This window comes from Poecilia formosa, unplaced genomic scaffold (assembly GCF_000485575.1).
Source record: "Poecilia formosa unplaced genomic scaffold, Poecilia_formosa-5.1.2 Scaffold7, whole genome shotgun sequence".
NCBI lineage: Eukaryota > Metazoa > Chordata > Actinopteri > Cyprinodontiformes > Poeciliidae > Poecilia > Poecilia formosa.
Genome location: NW_006799946.1, coordinates 969,597 through 984,502, shown reverse-complemented (window position 1 = coordinate 984,502; position 14,906 = coordinate 969,597). Strand labels below are relative to the sequence as shown.

Sequence of the window (14,906 nt, the reverse complement as noted above, 5' to 3'; positions counted from 1 at the left end):
AACAAGTACCTGGCTGACAATGTAGCTCTTGGCTAAAAGATCTACAAAAAAGCAACATGTCTGGAAAGAGTTAGAAAACCTTTTTCTAAGGCTTTTGGACACAAATGAACAAAAATGAAAGCCATTATTCATGAATAGAGAACATCTGAAACTGACAAATCTTCCCAGCAGTGCTTGGCTTACCGAAACATCTGTGGAAGATGTATCCAGGAGTCTCTAAAGTGGTGCAGACCTCATTTACCTTGGCTAAGGTCAGTGTTCATAATTTAACAACAAGAAAGAGACTGGGGGGGAAAATGGCCTCGGTGGGAGAGTCTGAAAATCACCGCTGACCAAAAATAAGAGCGAGGCCTGTCTTACGTTTGTCATAATCATTGATGATCCTCAGGACTTTCACAGTGCTGTGGGGCTGCCTTGTTTTAACTAGCAAACGCAGTTTAAACAGATCAAAAAGTCTACAGAACAGCAGAAGAGAGAGAGAAAAAAACATCTGCGGCTGGTGTATACTGCTGTCCTGATTCTTTCTTGTAATCTCTTCAAACAGTCTTTAGAGGGAAATTAAATTAACTTAAACACATAATAATAAAGTCTGAGAGCTTGGATGGAAAATTCAAAGTAAATGGGGATAGATTGGAGCTTTTGAATAGGTGAAGTTTTTATTTGTACATCTCCCGGCATGTGTTGTCTAAAAGGAGAACTGGGTTGTTCAGACATTTTCTTTTATCTTCTTAGGCAAGGATTACTAAAAAGCCTGTGAGGAGCCACTGTCTTAGAATTTGTTACAATTTTAGACTGGAGAAATGGATTAAATTCAAACAACAACAAAGAAAAAGAATTACATTACAAGAAAGAAGACTGAAAAGACTGAGTATTTACAAAAAATACTATTTACAAAAAAAACAACAACAAAAAAAACCTTCAAAAAGCCAGGGTGTTGTAGCGTGGAAGTCTGACTCAGAACATTACAGCTATGCCTTTTAGTATTGCCATTTCCTACGGTTTATGTAATATTCAGCTTTTGTGATCATCTTGGGCCTCATTGAAATGAATGGAACATCCCATAATTTCTGAACAATTCTGCTAGAAATATTACTAAATACAATACTACTGATGTATTTTTCAAATAACAACTTTGTATTTGGAGAAAATTACAAGTGATCACATAAAAAAATTAAAAAAAATTTCCTACCTTTTTTTATGCCTTAAAAAAAAAAAAAATAAATAAAAATCCTGACACAAAGGATCATAATTCATGCATGAAAGGGTTAATAAGAGAAGATAAAGTTATTGGCTGCGTAGGCCAGGAGATGAATTGGTCAACACAAAAACACCAAGTCAGGTTTGGCTTCTCTGAAGAGGAATAAAACCCAACGCTGCTGCATTGAATACAACTGTATTATCTCCATTAGTTCGACAAAACATGTATTTTTAAAGTTGCAATATAAAAACTGATAAAGTGAAACATTAAATAAACATATAAATCTTATTCCGAGTCTCTTCTCCGCCAAACAGGAACTAATTAAGGGCCACAAGTCTGAAATAAAAAACACATTTACACATAACATGATTTGTTTCTAATTTTATCCATTGATGCTCTCCAGCCCACCATGACAGCGGTCCAGATTACGCTTTCCCCTCTTCGGTTGTTCCACCTGAACGTAATAAACTGTGTTCCTTTTACAATTCCATGTTCAAAATCCTCTTTTTTAGGTAAACGCCGGCTTAAGTCTGAACATTCAATGCCATAAAGTCAAGGCTTTATGGTTAAAATGCCACATAAAAAAACAAAAAACAACAAACCCTTCTTTTTTGGGCATGATCTTCTAATTATTGGAAAATCAGAACAATAACAGATGGAAAATGCAATTTGTGCTTCAATAAAATGATTCCTAAAGAGCTGAAAAATGAAAGCCTGGCATAAAATAGACGATCAGCTAAAGAATAAGGCGTCTTTTCCTGTTAAATACTTTTCTGATTTCCTGTTGCATAACCTTCACATATTGTTCTACACTAGCATTTTTTTGTTCCGTCAATTGTTTTAGGAGCACGCAATAACAGCAGCAACAATATCATGGAGACATTTTGCTTTAGAGGCCTGATCGCAACAAGCTGATCACAGCAGACGTTCGGACATGAAGACACAAGGAAATCTGTCCAATTACATAACGTTATGGTTACAGTCCTACGTCTAACCATCGACCCTCCCTGATGTCAAACGCATCTAAATTCTCTCGAGATAGATCAAGGAAAGCATTACCAGGTATGGATGACAGATGGATGAAATGCAATACGTAGTTTATTGGTCAGTCAGTAGTGAAAGCTGGTCCATACAGGCAATGTTTATGCTTAGAACTGCTTTGATTTTCATAAGAATGGACCAGCAGTGGATGTCAGGATGCCTGACCACAACCAGAGAATTATTGCATGTTTCTTTTTACCGTTCAGTTACTCACAACCATCAGAGTATCCTGTTTGCAGCGTTGACCAGTTGAACACACGACTCACAGAGAGGCTCAGCGCGAATGCCTAGATTACTAATATTTAAAGCCCAAGTGCAGGTGAAGGAAACACTGAGTGTCTGTGTGTGTGTGTGTGTGTGTGTGTGTGTGCGTGTGGGGGTGTGTGTGTGCGTGTGTGTGTGTGTGTGTGTACTAATATGTGTTTTATTCCCCCACATTGATGATGCATAATATGCTTACAGAGATGTAATTTGTTTTCTAAATTTAAGTCACAGTGAGATGTTTCACAGTAATCACCGTTTTCTTTTGACCACAGTATGTTTCAGATATTTTAGGCTCTCAGAAAAGTGCCAGAGTAAATTACTATTAGATCTGCACTCCACCGGGCAGCAGGGGGGTGACTCCCGTGGTTATGCACCGCCGTGGTCTGAAAATGTGACTGTATTATAACTGTACGTCATCGTTACTGGGCTCAGAACTTGATAACATGTATAACTTTTAAAAATGTGTAAAAAGACTTCAATTTTTTTGTACTGAAAAGTTTTGAAAAATCAAACATTTAATTTTGTCAACACATCTGCTGTTAATACTTTGCGCAGCCTCGTTTACCAGTAGTGTCCCTAACATTTCACAAGGTTGGAGCAATACATAGAACGATATGGGCATCTCATTCACAAATCCTCTACATCTTACGGACTCTGTTATATATAAGTTGAAACCAGATATTTTACACACACTGTGTCAAAAGACAATCATTCTGAAAGACTGGACTGTCTTTAGGTACAATTCCCAGGTACCTGAAGCTGCCACATTTGTCTTTTCAAAGATTTATGCACAAGAATATCAGCATGGTAATTTTCCGCCATGCTGTTTAGAAAATAGACACAGCTAGTGTGTGTAGAAGCAAAAGAAAAAAAAATCACAACTGAAACTAAAGGCTTCATCAGTTCTGAACAAGGATGAGAGATTAAACAGAGGCAAGAAAGAAGTCCAATTACTTTCTTAAGTACTTAGGGCTGTCATGCCCTGTGTGACTGAGAATCTACACCTGCGTTAGGCTGGTATATGTCAAATGGATAAAACTACATTTAGGTAGGAACGACATTTTAGTCTTTTGTTCAAATTTTGAAACTCTGAAAGATGAATTGGCACCAAATTGGACTTTATGTTCCTGTGATCTGTTTTTGTTTCAGTGTTGAACTCGGTTTCAAACTCTGAGGAGCACTCAGGACAATAAATCCCAGGCAGTCAGTAAATTCATTAACCATCTTCTATGATGGATCAACACCTAAGGCTACGCCAACACAGAGAATAATTTCAACAGCAGTAATAAATTAAAACTGTCCGCATCTTCCTTCAAAGTTCCTTTTTCACTTTTTTTTTAACCAATTATTAATAGCAGCAACATCAGTAATATTTACAGAATTTGTCATTTTTTTAAGAGATGTTTCTCAGAGTTCTGTCAGGTTGCAGTGGAAGCTGCTTCTTCCTCTGAGGGTCTCGTCTCGATGTTGCTGACTGTGTTCACTGCCTGGATGACGTGCACCCTGTTCTCCTCCCTCCTCTTCCTCGAGCAGCTGAAAACCTTCTGGAAACCCTTGCGGAAGTGCTTGGAGACGAGTGCGTAGACGATGGGATTGAGGCAAGAGTTGGCGTAGGCTACCAAATGGGAGAGGATGCGCAGGGCGTACGTAGTGTGGTTGAGCGGGAATTGTCCGAACCACATGCAGAGGATGATGAGGTGATGAGGGAGCCAGCAGAGACAGAACAGAGCAGCCACAATCAGGATCATTTTGGTGACTTTCCGCTTGGAACGCCTTGACTCTGACTTGTCCTTGACAGGATCTACGCTGGTCCACAGGTAGCGGATGGTGCGAGCGTATGTGAGGCTGAGCACCAGGACGGGGATGAGGTATCCAAAGATGAAGGTCCACAGGTCCATTATGAAGCGAGGTCTGGGCTTCCAGGCAGGAATACACAGCAAGGTGCCGTCAAGGTCCATCTGAGAGAAGTAGCTAAGGTATGGTGTGGAGAAAACCAAAGCCAAAGACCAAACCAGGCAGATGGAGATGAGGGCGTTCTTTGGAGTCCTCATCTGCCGGGAGCGAAGTGGGTAACATATGGCTAAATACCTGTAGAAACAGAAGAAAGAACTTCTGAAATGGAGGAATGGCTAAGTTGGTGGAGAGGTAAAAGTTTGTGTTTGTTCTCAGAAACTTCAGTCAACCATTGAGTCGATAAAAAGTGACCAAGTCCGAGCTGCTGGAGCCAGATCAGATGTGACGTACAATGCCTCTGGCTAACACGTGATCACGAACCTCAATATTAAGCATTTCTTATTAAACTGAAGTACCTCTCACAATTAGCCATCTGGTTGGGAGGAACAGACTCAGTTTTATGTTGAATCATGACAAGAGACGCTTTCAAAGTCCTAATGAGCCAATTCCATCAAGTAGTTAGGAATTTAATTAAACTACAATTCAATTCAGTTCAATTTATTTATGTTGTACCAATTGAAAACAAATGTCTCAAATATGAAAAAATAAAATAAAATAAATAAAAAGGATCTTATGTAGAGAATTATTACAAAAGGGGATTCAATATCGATGATGGAAGCAGTCATTAAAAAAAAACTGTATAACATTTAACACTCAAGCTACAGTTGCAATTAAAACCTTAAAATGTATTATTTCAACCTGAGATAACACATGAGCAGTGACGCTGGATGCAGCCTGGTCATTGCATCCAGGGTTATTCTGTTCGGTTCAAATCTCGCTTGTAGCACCTAGTGCAGTACAAGGGGCTGTTTTATTTTTTTACCAGGCTAGACTTTTTGCATGAACTGAAGCTCTTTGGATGAGCTTCCTTTCACACTGATAAAAAAACGAATCATGATAGACCTTTAACATAAAGGTTTGTTCTTAAGGATAAGGTTGTTTTTAAAGCTGTACACACACACACACACACACACACAAAAGAACAGAGCTGATCGTCGTCTTTGGATTTTGTCTGTTTGTCATAATTTGTCAAATTGTCAAGCAAACAACAACAACAATAAGAATAAGAATAAGAATAAATAAGAATAAAAAGATTCCTCAGTATGTCAGATAGGCAGCAGCATCAAAATTTCTGAAACTGAAAAACACAAACTTTCACAGTTGATTAACAACGGAAAGCTTTCACATTTTTATTTTTAGACTGCAATCCGGTTTTATTATTTCCAGCTCCTCTGATGTTCTGCTTCTCCATCCCAGCTGACTGGTATCTCTCTGACCTGAGGACTTTGAACATTTTCCCTCTTTGATGCTCTCAGCTCTCACGCAGGAAGCGAAGGTTATCTGATGCTGTGGGAGTGCTGAGCTGAATACCGGGAGTAAAACTGAGCGTGACGGCGTTTGAGAGTCTGCAGTAGATAGTTTAAGATCGCATTTTTATTGCAGTCTACGTCAGCGCCACGAATTTTTACTTAACTTTGTAGTTTTCAGGACTTACGCACGTCATTACGTTTTATTTTATTTCTCTGACTTGCGCCAAAACTAAAACAGTATTCTGCGACAAAACTCGTTAAAACCTAACATTTACAAGAGAACGTGAAAAAAATGTGACACGAGTTGCGCACCTGTCCAGGGAAACGGCGGTCAGTGTGAAGATGCTGGCGTACATGGTCAAGAAGATGATGAAGTGCACGGCTCTGCAAACCACCGGACCAAAGACCCACTGATCCAGGGTGTAGATGGTCGCTTGGAACGGCACGCAGAAAACAATGAAGCAGAGGTCGGCCACCCCCAGACTGAAGATGAACATGTTGGTGGTCTTGGTGCTCATCTGTCCGTTGCGACAAAGAACTGCAAGGACCAGAGAATTCCCCGCGATGCCGAGCAGAAAGATGAGAGAAAACCCCACGGAAATCAGCACGGACTCCGCTTTCCACGCAGAAGAGTTCGTGGAGGACAGATTCATGTTTCTCTTACTATTTTGGTTCAGCTGGTTTGATTTGCGCACAGCTTCGTCGACGCGCGGCTCCAGGAGGCGCACAGCTCATTACGCACTGCACCCAGACCGCAGATCCGAGTGGATTTCGCTTTGATATGCCGTACGCTGCAGAGAGAGAGGCTCCCATCTTCTGATGTTCGAAAGCTGAAGATGTCTGAACAGTTGAGGCGAATGAAAAAGTCAGGTTCAGTCAGACACTGCTCAAACAAACAGGAAATTAGTTTGATATATTAAAAGAAAAGTGCTTAGAAAATACAAACATGTCTAAAATAATATTGAGAAGACAGACATAATAATATACCAACTAAAATTAATGTTAATTAGTCACTTTACTCAAAGAAGTTGTCTACAATGAGCTGGTTTTGCTTTGAAGAAAACTGAGAAATCTGCGGCTTCAGCCTGAATTAATCAATGAGGTAATGCTGCCCTCTTGTGGATAGATTGCATCTCTGCACAAACATTAGGGATATTAATAGTTCCAAACTTCGTGAGGCCCGAATACGTTTACAGCTATTTGGAAGTATTGACAATAAGGTGCAGACAAAATTATTTAGAAGAAATAATGAAATAATGAACTAAAAAATATAATGCAGAAAAAAATAAGGAAGATGGAGTGAAATTGGAACTGAGAACGCATTATTTTATTTAAACAATTATTTAAGCAATTTTATTGAAACAAACTAAAAACCCACTAACCCTACATTTTTTTTTTTAAAAAAGGAGAACATTTATCAGAGTTCACATTCTTCTGAGTCAAAAACTTTCTACATCCACAGAAAAGTGATTTGTGATAAATTACCAAAAAAAAAAAATAGATGAAAATCAAGAAATATATCTTTAATGACATGTGTTATCACAGTTTTCATAGTTGTATCATTACTCTTAAAATGTGGTATTTTAAAACTTTCTCTTCCCCTTCATGTCCGATTATCACAAGTATTCAAGTTCAAAAAATAATAAAAAAAAGAACAAAGTCTTGTAAAATTTGGAGTTGTCATTATTTTTTAGGATTGAGAACAAAAACAAAGAAGAAAAAAAAGAGCACACACCCAAATTACTTCCAGTGCAATTTGAAAATTAAATGCATACAAATTTAAGGTGTTTGACAGAAGTTTGCATGATGTCTCCTTGATGCCCCCTTTGGACATCAGTCTAAAACCTTGCAGAGGGGCCCAGTCGTAAAGAACTTTGAAAAGACATTTGTTCTAAATTCTAAATGTTCTAAATTTGCCGTTTTATCAGATTGAAACGTTTCAAATCATCAAAAAAATCAGTAAGTCACCATCTGACTGGCTTAAAAAAAGTTCTTGGAGTGTCCTTGTGGTGTGGCATGACCTGAAGCAGGCTATTCATGCTTGAAAACTCTCCAATGTAAGTCAAATAAATCTGCTCAGAAAAGTTCGCCAAAATTCATCCACGTCGATGTTAAAAGACTCATTGCAAATGCCTGACGGTATTTCTGTTCCTTCAAATGGTAAGTTACTTTCTCACATATAGGGCCAGCGTTTTTTGGGGAATTTTTACCTGATTGCTAAAAGTCATCTAAAAATGGGTAATATCACAAAAATCAACACTTTCACTGAAGTACTTTATAAACCTTTTGAACCCACTATCACAGACTAAAAAAAAAAAAAACCCTTTTTATTTCTTCCACCGCTTGAAGGTGGAAGAAATTGAATCTTGAATTGTAAATAAATATGTTTACATAGTTAATTAAAATGAGATTTGCAGGTTAGTTTTATAGTTGCCCGAAGGGTTTTCATGTTAGGGAAGTTAATGGAGCTCAGTGAATGTTTGATGTTAAAGCAGAAACACTTAAGAGAAGAATCCAGACTAATCATTAATTTTAATCAGTGATCTAAAACAGTTTCAGTGACATAAACTGAAACACTCAGGGAATAAAATTAATATAAAACATTGTACTTGCCATTTGATTTTGGCCTGAATGTGAATGATGTGCTGGAGGTTAACTGATAGGATTCATTTAACATACACCTTTTATTTTAACAAACTGAACTGAAGCAAAGCTTCTGTTTCCTTCCTGTAGTTGCGAGTGAAAAAGTGAATCATTCTTCAGTGAAGAAATGCGATGAGCTCATTGTGCAGAGCTGCCAATACTCATGAGTAGACTTTTAGTTTGCTAACATCACAGCGACTCTTCAATGGGACTTCCAGGATGTTCCATCAGACTGATTCAGAATCTCAGAGGAGGAAACAGAGGGGTTGAGGCAGACGCTTCCTCCTAGAGTTAAAAAAAAAAAGAAAAAGCAGCTCGACAATTTTAGACTAGGTTGTTTCCATTTGTGCAGCTGTTTGGGTTATTTTGTCCTCATCAGTATGTGATGGTTTTCTGTGAAAGAAATTAGGTCATAGTGGGTGTTTTGGATGGAAACATTTCAGAAATAGACAGCCAGCTGCTGAAGTGCAGCTGCTGGAGGCAGATCAGCCAAATTGTTGACTATATTTACCTGTTTTTTATAGTAAAGAAAAAAAAATAGAACTCAGTTTTATTTATTAGAACAGCATGTAAGAAGCTCTAAACACTATGCCATTTTGAAGTAAATCATCCGGAACTAGCAATCACTAAAGACTGTTAATAATCCTGGTGGTTCATGAGTTAATCCATCGATTTCTCTATATAAAGAATTTTAATAGATTTAAAAATAAGTAAATAAATAACACTGAATTTAATTTCAACCTTTTTAGGAATCTACATATTTGTAACTTGAAAATACAAGAAGATTCTAGAGTTGCAGAAAAATGTGAAACGGTCAAATGTAAAGTTGGTTTTCTTCCAGTGGAGTATCAACCATCTCCTTTCATTCTACATGTTGTGTTTTATTTTGTGGCATTCATTCGTGTTTTCACAGCACTCTTGTTGCAAGTTATAATTTGATCAAATCACTGCATCTCTCATTCAGCGAGGAACGAAAGAGCAAATTATACATTACAGTTGGAAGCTGCACACCAGACGTCTGACTTGTTCACATAGAAAGCCCAGCAGGGACCGTTTCATTCATAAGGAAGCGTTCATTTGAGCCACTTGGCTTCCTGTGAAGTAGCTGGCGATCAGCAGGTGGCAGCAGCAGCTCAGACTGGGAGGCTTTAAAACTGTTCCGACCGCCAGGTGTTTGAGTGCATGTCATCCGATGGCGCTCAGAGTTCATTCCCATCTCAGCATCCTCAGACCCGAACACGAGCATCAGCAGCATCAGCAGCCGTCTGAGGTTCACTGAGTCACCGGGTTCGTCCGTGTGTTGGGCCTGCAAGCGTAAAGTTACAGAGTTTTCGCCATAAAGAAACGCAAACAAATGGAACCTGATGAAAGCCTGGGCCAGTTTGCAATTGTTGCAACATTTTGTGAATCGTATTGTTCACCGCCATGCGGTTTTACGCCGTTCAAAGGCCTTTTTGTGATTCCTCTGTATAGCAGGATGCAAATCACTCAGGGGAATAAGATCTAACCTGAGTCATGTTACCTCCTGTGACTACCAACAGAAGGAGCCCTGAGGGAAGGAAATGACATAATTGGTCCGTGCCGATTGGCTTGCAGTTTAGGAATGCTGAAAGCAGCCTGCTGGGTGAGACTGTGAAGCAGACACTGCAGATTGGAAGTGACCACATGTGGGAGTATTTGAAGCTTCATCTGAAGAAATCATTAGCGTGCGTGGAGCAGCAGGTGGAGGCAATGGGCTCTGACCAGGAATTAAGATCGTGGACGGACTGAATGCACCATTTACCTTGCAGCTTCTCCAGGGAAGTGGAAATGTCACCACTGTTCAGCAGAAGAAAAAAAAAAGAAAGGTTAACTTGCAGGGAGCTGTTAGAACTAATCACCAAAGCATGAGGACATGAACGGTGGCGGCGTTTGATGCGTCTTTCCTACAGGCTACGGCTCGCGGTTCACGATTCCCTCATCAAGCACGACTCCAAACCACAAGTGTCGACACTTCCAAGGAGGCGGGTCAAGACGTGTTGACCTCAAAACATCTGGGGCCTGAGTGGCTAAAAAGACCAAACACCAGAGTGTAAAAAAAAAAAAAGGCTGATAAACCTCCTGTGATCTCACACACACACACACACACACACACACGCGCGCGCGCACACGCGCACACACACACACACCCCCACACACACTGCCTTGTTTCCTGATGGCCCCACACTTTATAAATAGCTTTCAAAATGAGTGTGTGTCCACTGGATAACGTCAGCGCTTTGGGAGAGGAGTGTTTCATTATGAACTCGTACCATTAAAACTTGCTGGCTGAGACAGAGTTTTGGCTCTTGTGTTCCCTCTCAAACTTTTATGAGCCCGGTTATGATCCTAAATCGATGCAGGAAACCGAGGTGGAGGATTTGGGCTCGGTGAGCAGCGCCATGACCTCAGGAATAAAAGGTACTGCTAGTGATGGAGCTCATTTTCTTACACTTGAACGTGAGACCACACCTCAATAATGTTTTATGCTTCAATAATGGAAAAAATGTGGTAAAATAAAATTGTAAAGGACAATAAAGGAAAAAAAATGGAAGCCTAAAACTGATGAAATCCAGGAAAAAAATGGACAAAAGAAAAAGTCTGTTTCCTAAATTATTTTGTCAAAGAATCGAGTTTTTTATTAGAATAAAGAATCTGCACCATCATCTGGTTATTTCAACAAGATGCAAATAAATGGAGAATTAAAGCTATGCAGGGCTTATTTTTCGCCAGGACAATGAAAAGGTTAACAATGTTCCGACACAATCTGAATTTCTACAAGTAAAAACATTTTGACAAGAAACCACCATGCATCCGTCTGTCCATCTCTCCATCTAGTTTGGGTCTCCCCAAACTACCAGTTGGTCGTGGAAGATTATTCCTCGTGCTGAGCCCAGGTTCTGCTAGAGGTTTCTTCCTGTTAAAGATGAGTTTTTCCTCTCCACTGTCGCTGCATACATGAGGGATGTCTATAAAGTCAAAGACAACACATGCTGTCACTACAAGCTTGTCCAGGAGAAATGAATACTGCAAGTCGACAACTTGATGCAGGGTTTCCTAAAATGGAAACTTGAATAATCAACTGAACTTGATGAACTCTTTGTGATAACTACGATCAATTAAAATGCATTTTTGATTTAATTGAAATCACTTTTTTTGTGTCAATTTATTGTGAATTGGTGGTACAAAGTTATCATTCCTGTTTTTTTTTTGTTTTTTTTTTTGCACTGGATGTTTCATCTTCAATCTCACTATAGAAATATTTTCAACAGTTCAACAGTTAACTTTTGTCTTTGCACTTTAAAAATGGGACTCAAAACAACTGCGAAAGAATCAAAATTAGTCTGCAACATTATGAACTTTTGACATGCGCACGAGTAGGAAACTTACAACACCCTCAAAGTCCTTAGCTGTAACATTAAGATCCTGAAGCTTAGCCAAAAGAAAACAAAAAAAACAACTCAAAGCTATCTCCAACCATCCAACTGTTTGCAGGTCAAACCTGTCTGCTCAGATGAGATCACATCAGAAGACGAGAGTGTCTGCAGCAGAGCTCCGAGGTCAAAAAGTCAGAACCTGCAGGTGCTTCACTGATCTGGGAGAGGACGTTAGAAAGGAAAAGCAGAGAAAAAGCTGTGAGTGAACCACAATCACGCAAGCTGCGTGTGGTTTCCAGCTCCTTGCCACGACCTCTCACTCTCTGCATCCCAGACTTTCTCCGTGAGTTATCCAATCCCCCTGTCATCTCCCTACTCCCACTCTCGACCGCACACAAATGGTTTGAATAAGAGGTCTGCATGACTGGGTAGTGGCTGCAGATGAAATCCTGAAGAGTGATAGTTTACTTAGCCTAAATACCCGCGATTAGACAAATTGAAACATTGTTGTTATGCGGTGGAAACTCAAGGACACGGTGGCCAAGTGTGTTCGCCCCCGTTCCGGAGCAGGGCTGCGCGGCGTGGACTTTCGTCATGAGAAAACCGCAGAATCTGGCACAAGCGGAAACAAAACAGAAAGGAAAAAAACACAAAACAAAACCAAAATTCATCTACCAAAACAGAAATTGTAAAACAGAAAACGAACACCGATGATTCATAAAGGAGGCCGGCACACGCGACTCCAGCTTCTGTAACTACTGAAAAACATGTCCAACCACAAACTGAGTTATGGTGTGCCTCATGATGTCACATTTTCCTCTCATTTCGAATGTCTCCGGGATCACAAACACGGATCACATCAACTGAACGGATCACAAACAACCTCTCTGGAAAATAAAGAAATCAATCACAGTGCCATACTTAATGAAGAAATCATTCAGATGTGATTCAAATGATTCGACTTCCGAGTCTTGCGGGCGCTCAGAGTCAGCCAGATGTCATCCCATTAAAAACTGTAATCTATAAGGCCTTTGAGACCCTTTTTTTTTTTTTTTTTTTTTGCTACTTGAATGCAACAGCAGAGACATGCACAGCACATGCACACTGTTGGTAACGATACACCAAAATGATTCTAGCAGACTGGAGCTGAACAGCAGCAGAGTCTCATAAAAACAGGCGGTAGCTGCTTCGGCCGCCAGCCGACTCTGTCTGGACGGGCAGTCTGGTGTCAGCGCTCAGCAGCTGGACTGGAAACACAACTGCAACGATCTGCATCGCCATCGCAGCTACATGCGTAGAGAGACGAAAAATGTGTGAAGACTGATTGAAAAGGTCGATAATACTCTAAATATGAACAGTGCAATCCAGAAGTATTCATACTGCTTGAACGTTTTCCACATTTTGTCACATTGCAACTGGAGGCTTCAAGGGCTTTCATTTGGATTTTGGATGAACGATCAACACAAATCACCTTAAAAAAAATGACTTTTTTAAAATTATTATTACTCAGCAAGAGAATGTGTGCACGTAAAGAGTCTAATGGTTAATCACCAGAAAGATCGCAAACTGTGGTTTTTCTGTGAAAACTGAACCCACTTGTCCTTGCAGGGTGCCCGTCTCCAGTGGTCAATGGCGCAGATACAAGGACAAGTCAGATTAAGTTTATGAGGGCTTTTTGGGTATGCTCACCTTGGTTTTGACAAACTACTAAGATGATTATGTTGTAACTCTCTTAGCATACAAATTAGGACAGAATTAATCTTAAGAACATTTTTCAATGAAATTTAAAGAAAATATTTTGTGAAAATGGCAAGTGTCTTCCTGGCATCTTCACAATGGCTCTTAATAATTTGGGCTACAAATGAAAAAGAACCAACTAATGTTTTGAAATGCAGATACAAAACCAAATGCTTGGTTTAGCCAATTTCCAGTTCAATTTTTCTCTTCATGTTGGAAACTACATGGCATTTTTTAATACGATTTTCCAACAATATCAATATGCAAAGTTTTATGTCGGCTCTTTAAAAGTTTTGAAATGTTTGTTTTTTTCCCAGAGGTTCCCTTAGCTGTAGCCCTCAAAACACTTATGTAAGTCAATGGGTTCATGAGGAAAACTGCTGTCTTTAGGGCAGTAAAGGGGTTAAACCAAAATCTGAATGATTTTAGGGTTAACTGTATAGAAATGAGCCAGTAGTGCTGCAGTGTAACGAATGCTTCAGTAGACCCTTGGACTTCTCTCCTACCTCACACATGTTTCCCCCTCTGAACCCAAAGGAAACACACTCACTCGCTCACATTATGTCACTTTTTTTTTTTTTTGCACCTGAGGCTGACAATTGGGAAGACTGGAGTTACACTGCTGCGATTTTGGAGCATTTACAGCACTAGAGACCTTTTTTCTTCAAGTCTGAAAATCTGCGTACATGTATGGGATCCTTTTGGAAGTAAAAAGAGAAAAGAAAAGAAAAAAAACAAAACGTTTTCAGCACATTGGATAATGTGTCAGCAGTGCTGTCATACCTCAAGAATGCTGCTTCATCTGACAAAGAAACTTTGATAGATGGAAGTGAAGATGATGCAAACACTGTGACTACACAGAAATCCCCAGGCAAAGGATAGATTTGGGAAAATTGAGGCCTAATGATCAAGATGTCCTCATACAGGAAGCGTGTGCAACTGCAGTTACCTCAGTTTCTTTAAATAGCTTTTCATTAACTGAAATTTTTAGCATCTACTGAATCTCACAGATACCGACATGTTTAACTAAGAAGTAAATTTAGGAACAGTGTCTGGCCAAAACAGGAAGCTGCTGAAATCAATGACAAGGTGACAGAAAAACATGTAGTTAAATGTCAGTGGCATGCATATTGTAATCCATGAACTAAGCTATTGGGATCATATATTTTGAATAAATGCAGTTCCAGAATAAAGCCCTGAGGTAACCCACATGTGATATTTGCTTGCTATGATTTAAAATTATTCTGGACACGAATTAGTCCCAGTCAGTCAAGTAACGTCTGAACCAGTTTACCTCAGTACCAGACAATCCAGTTGCCTAATGGTAAACTTTACATGGTAAACATGGTAAACTTTTTAAATTTG

The 14,906-nt window shown here is 39.5% G+C and overlaps 1 protein-coding gene across 1 annotated transcript; it reads right to left on the bottom strand.

Moving 5' to 3' along the window:
• Positions 1 to 2,278: 2,278 nt before the first annotated feature.
• Positions 2,279 to 7,070, bottom strand: LOC103150794 (galanin receptor type 2). The gene is made up of 2 exons (XM_007570542.2): positions 6,079 to 7,070; positions 2,279 to 4,591 (listed from the first exon to the last, which is right to left on the bottom strand). Exons 1-2 carry the CDS (start codon positions 6,417 to 6,419, stop codon positions 3,922 to 3,924), a joined length of 1,011 nt encoding a protein of 336 aa, XP_007570604.1. The 5' UTR covers positions 6,420 to 7,070; the 3' UTR covers positions 2,279 to 3,921.
• Positions 7,071 to 14,906: the final 7,836 nt, after the last annotated feature.

What these genes read in the sequence shown, in the direction of transcription:
- LOC103150794 (XM_007570542.2), bottom strand. Translation starts at nt 6,419, where the DNA reads ATGAATCTGTCCTCCACGAACTCTTCTGCGTGGAAAGCGGAGTCCGTG. An exon ending in ACCGCCGTTTCCCTGGACAG is followed by an intron (nt 4,592 to 6,078) that starts GTGCGCAACTCG and finishes CTGTTTCTACAG; the next exon opens with GTATTTAGCCATATGTTACC.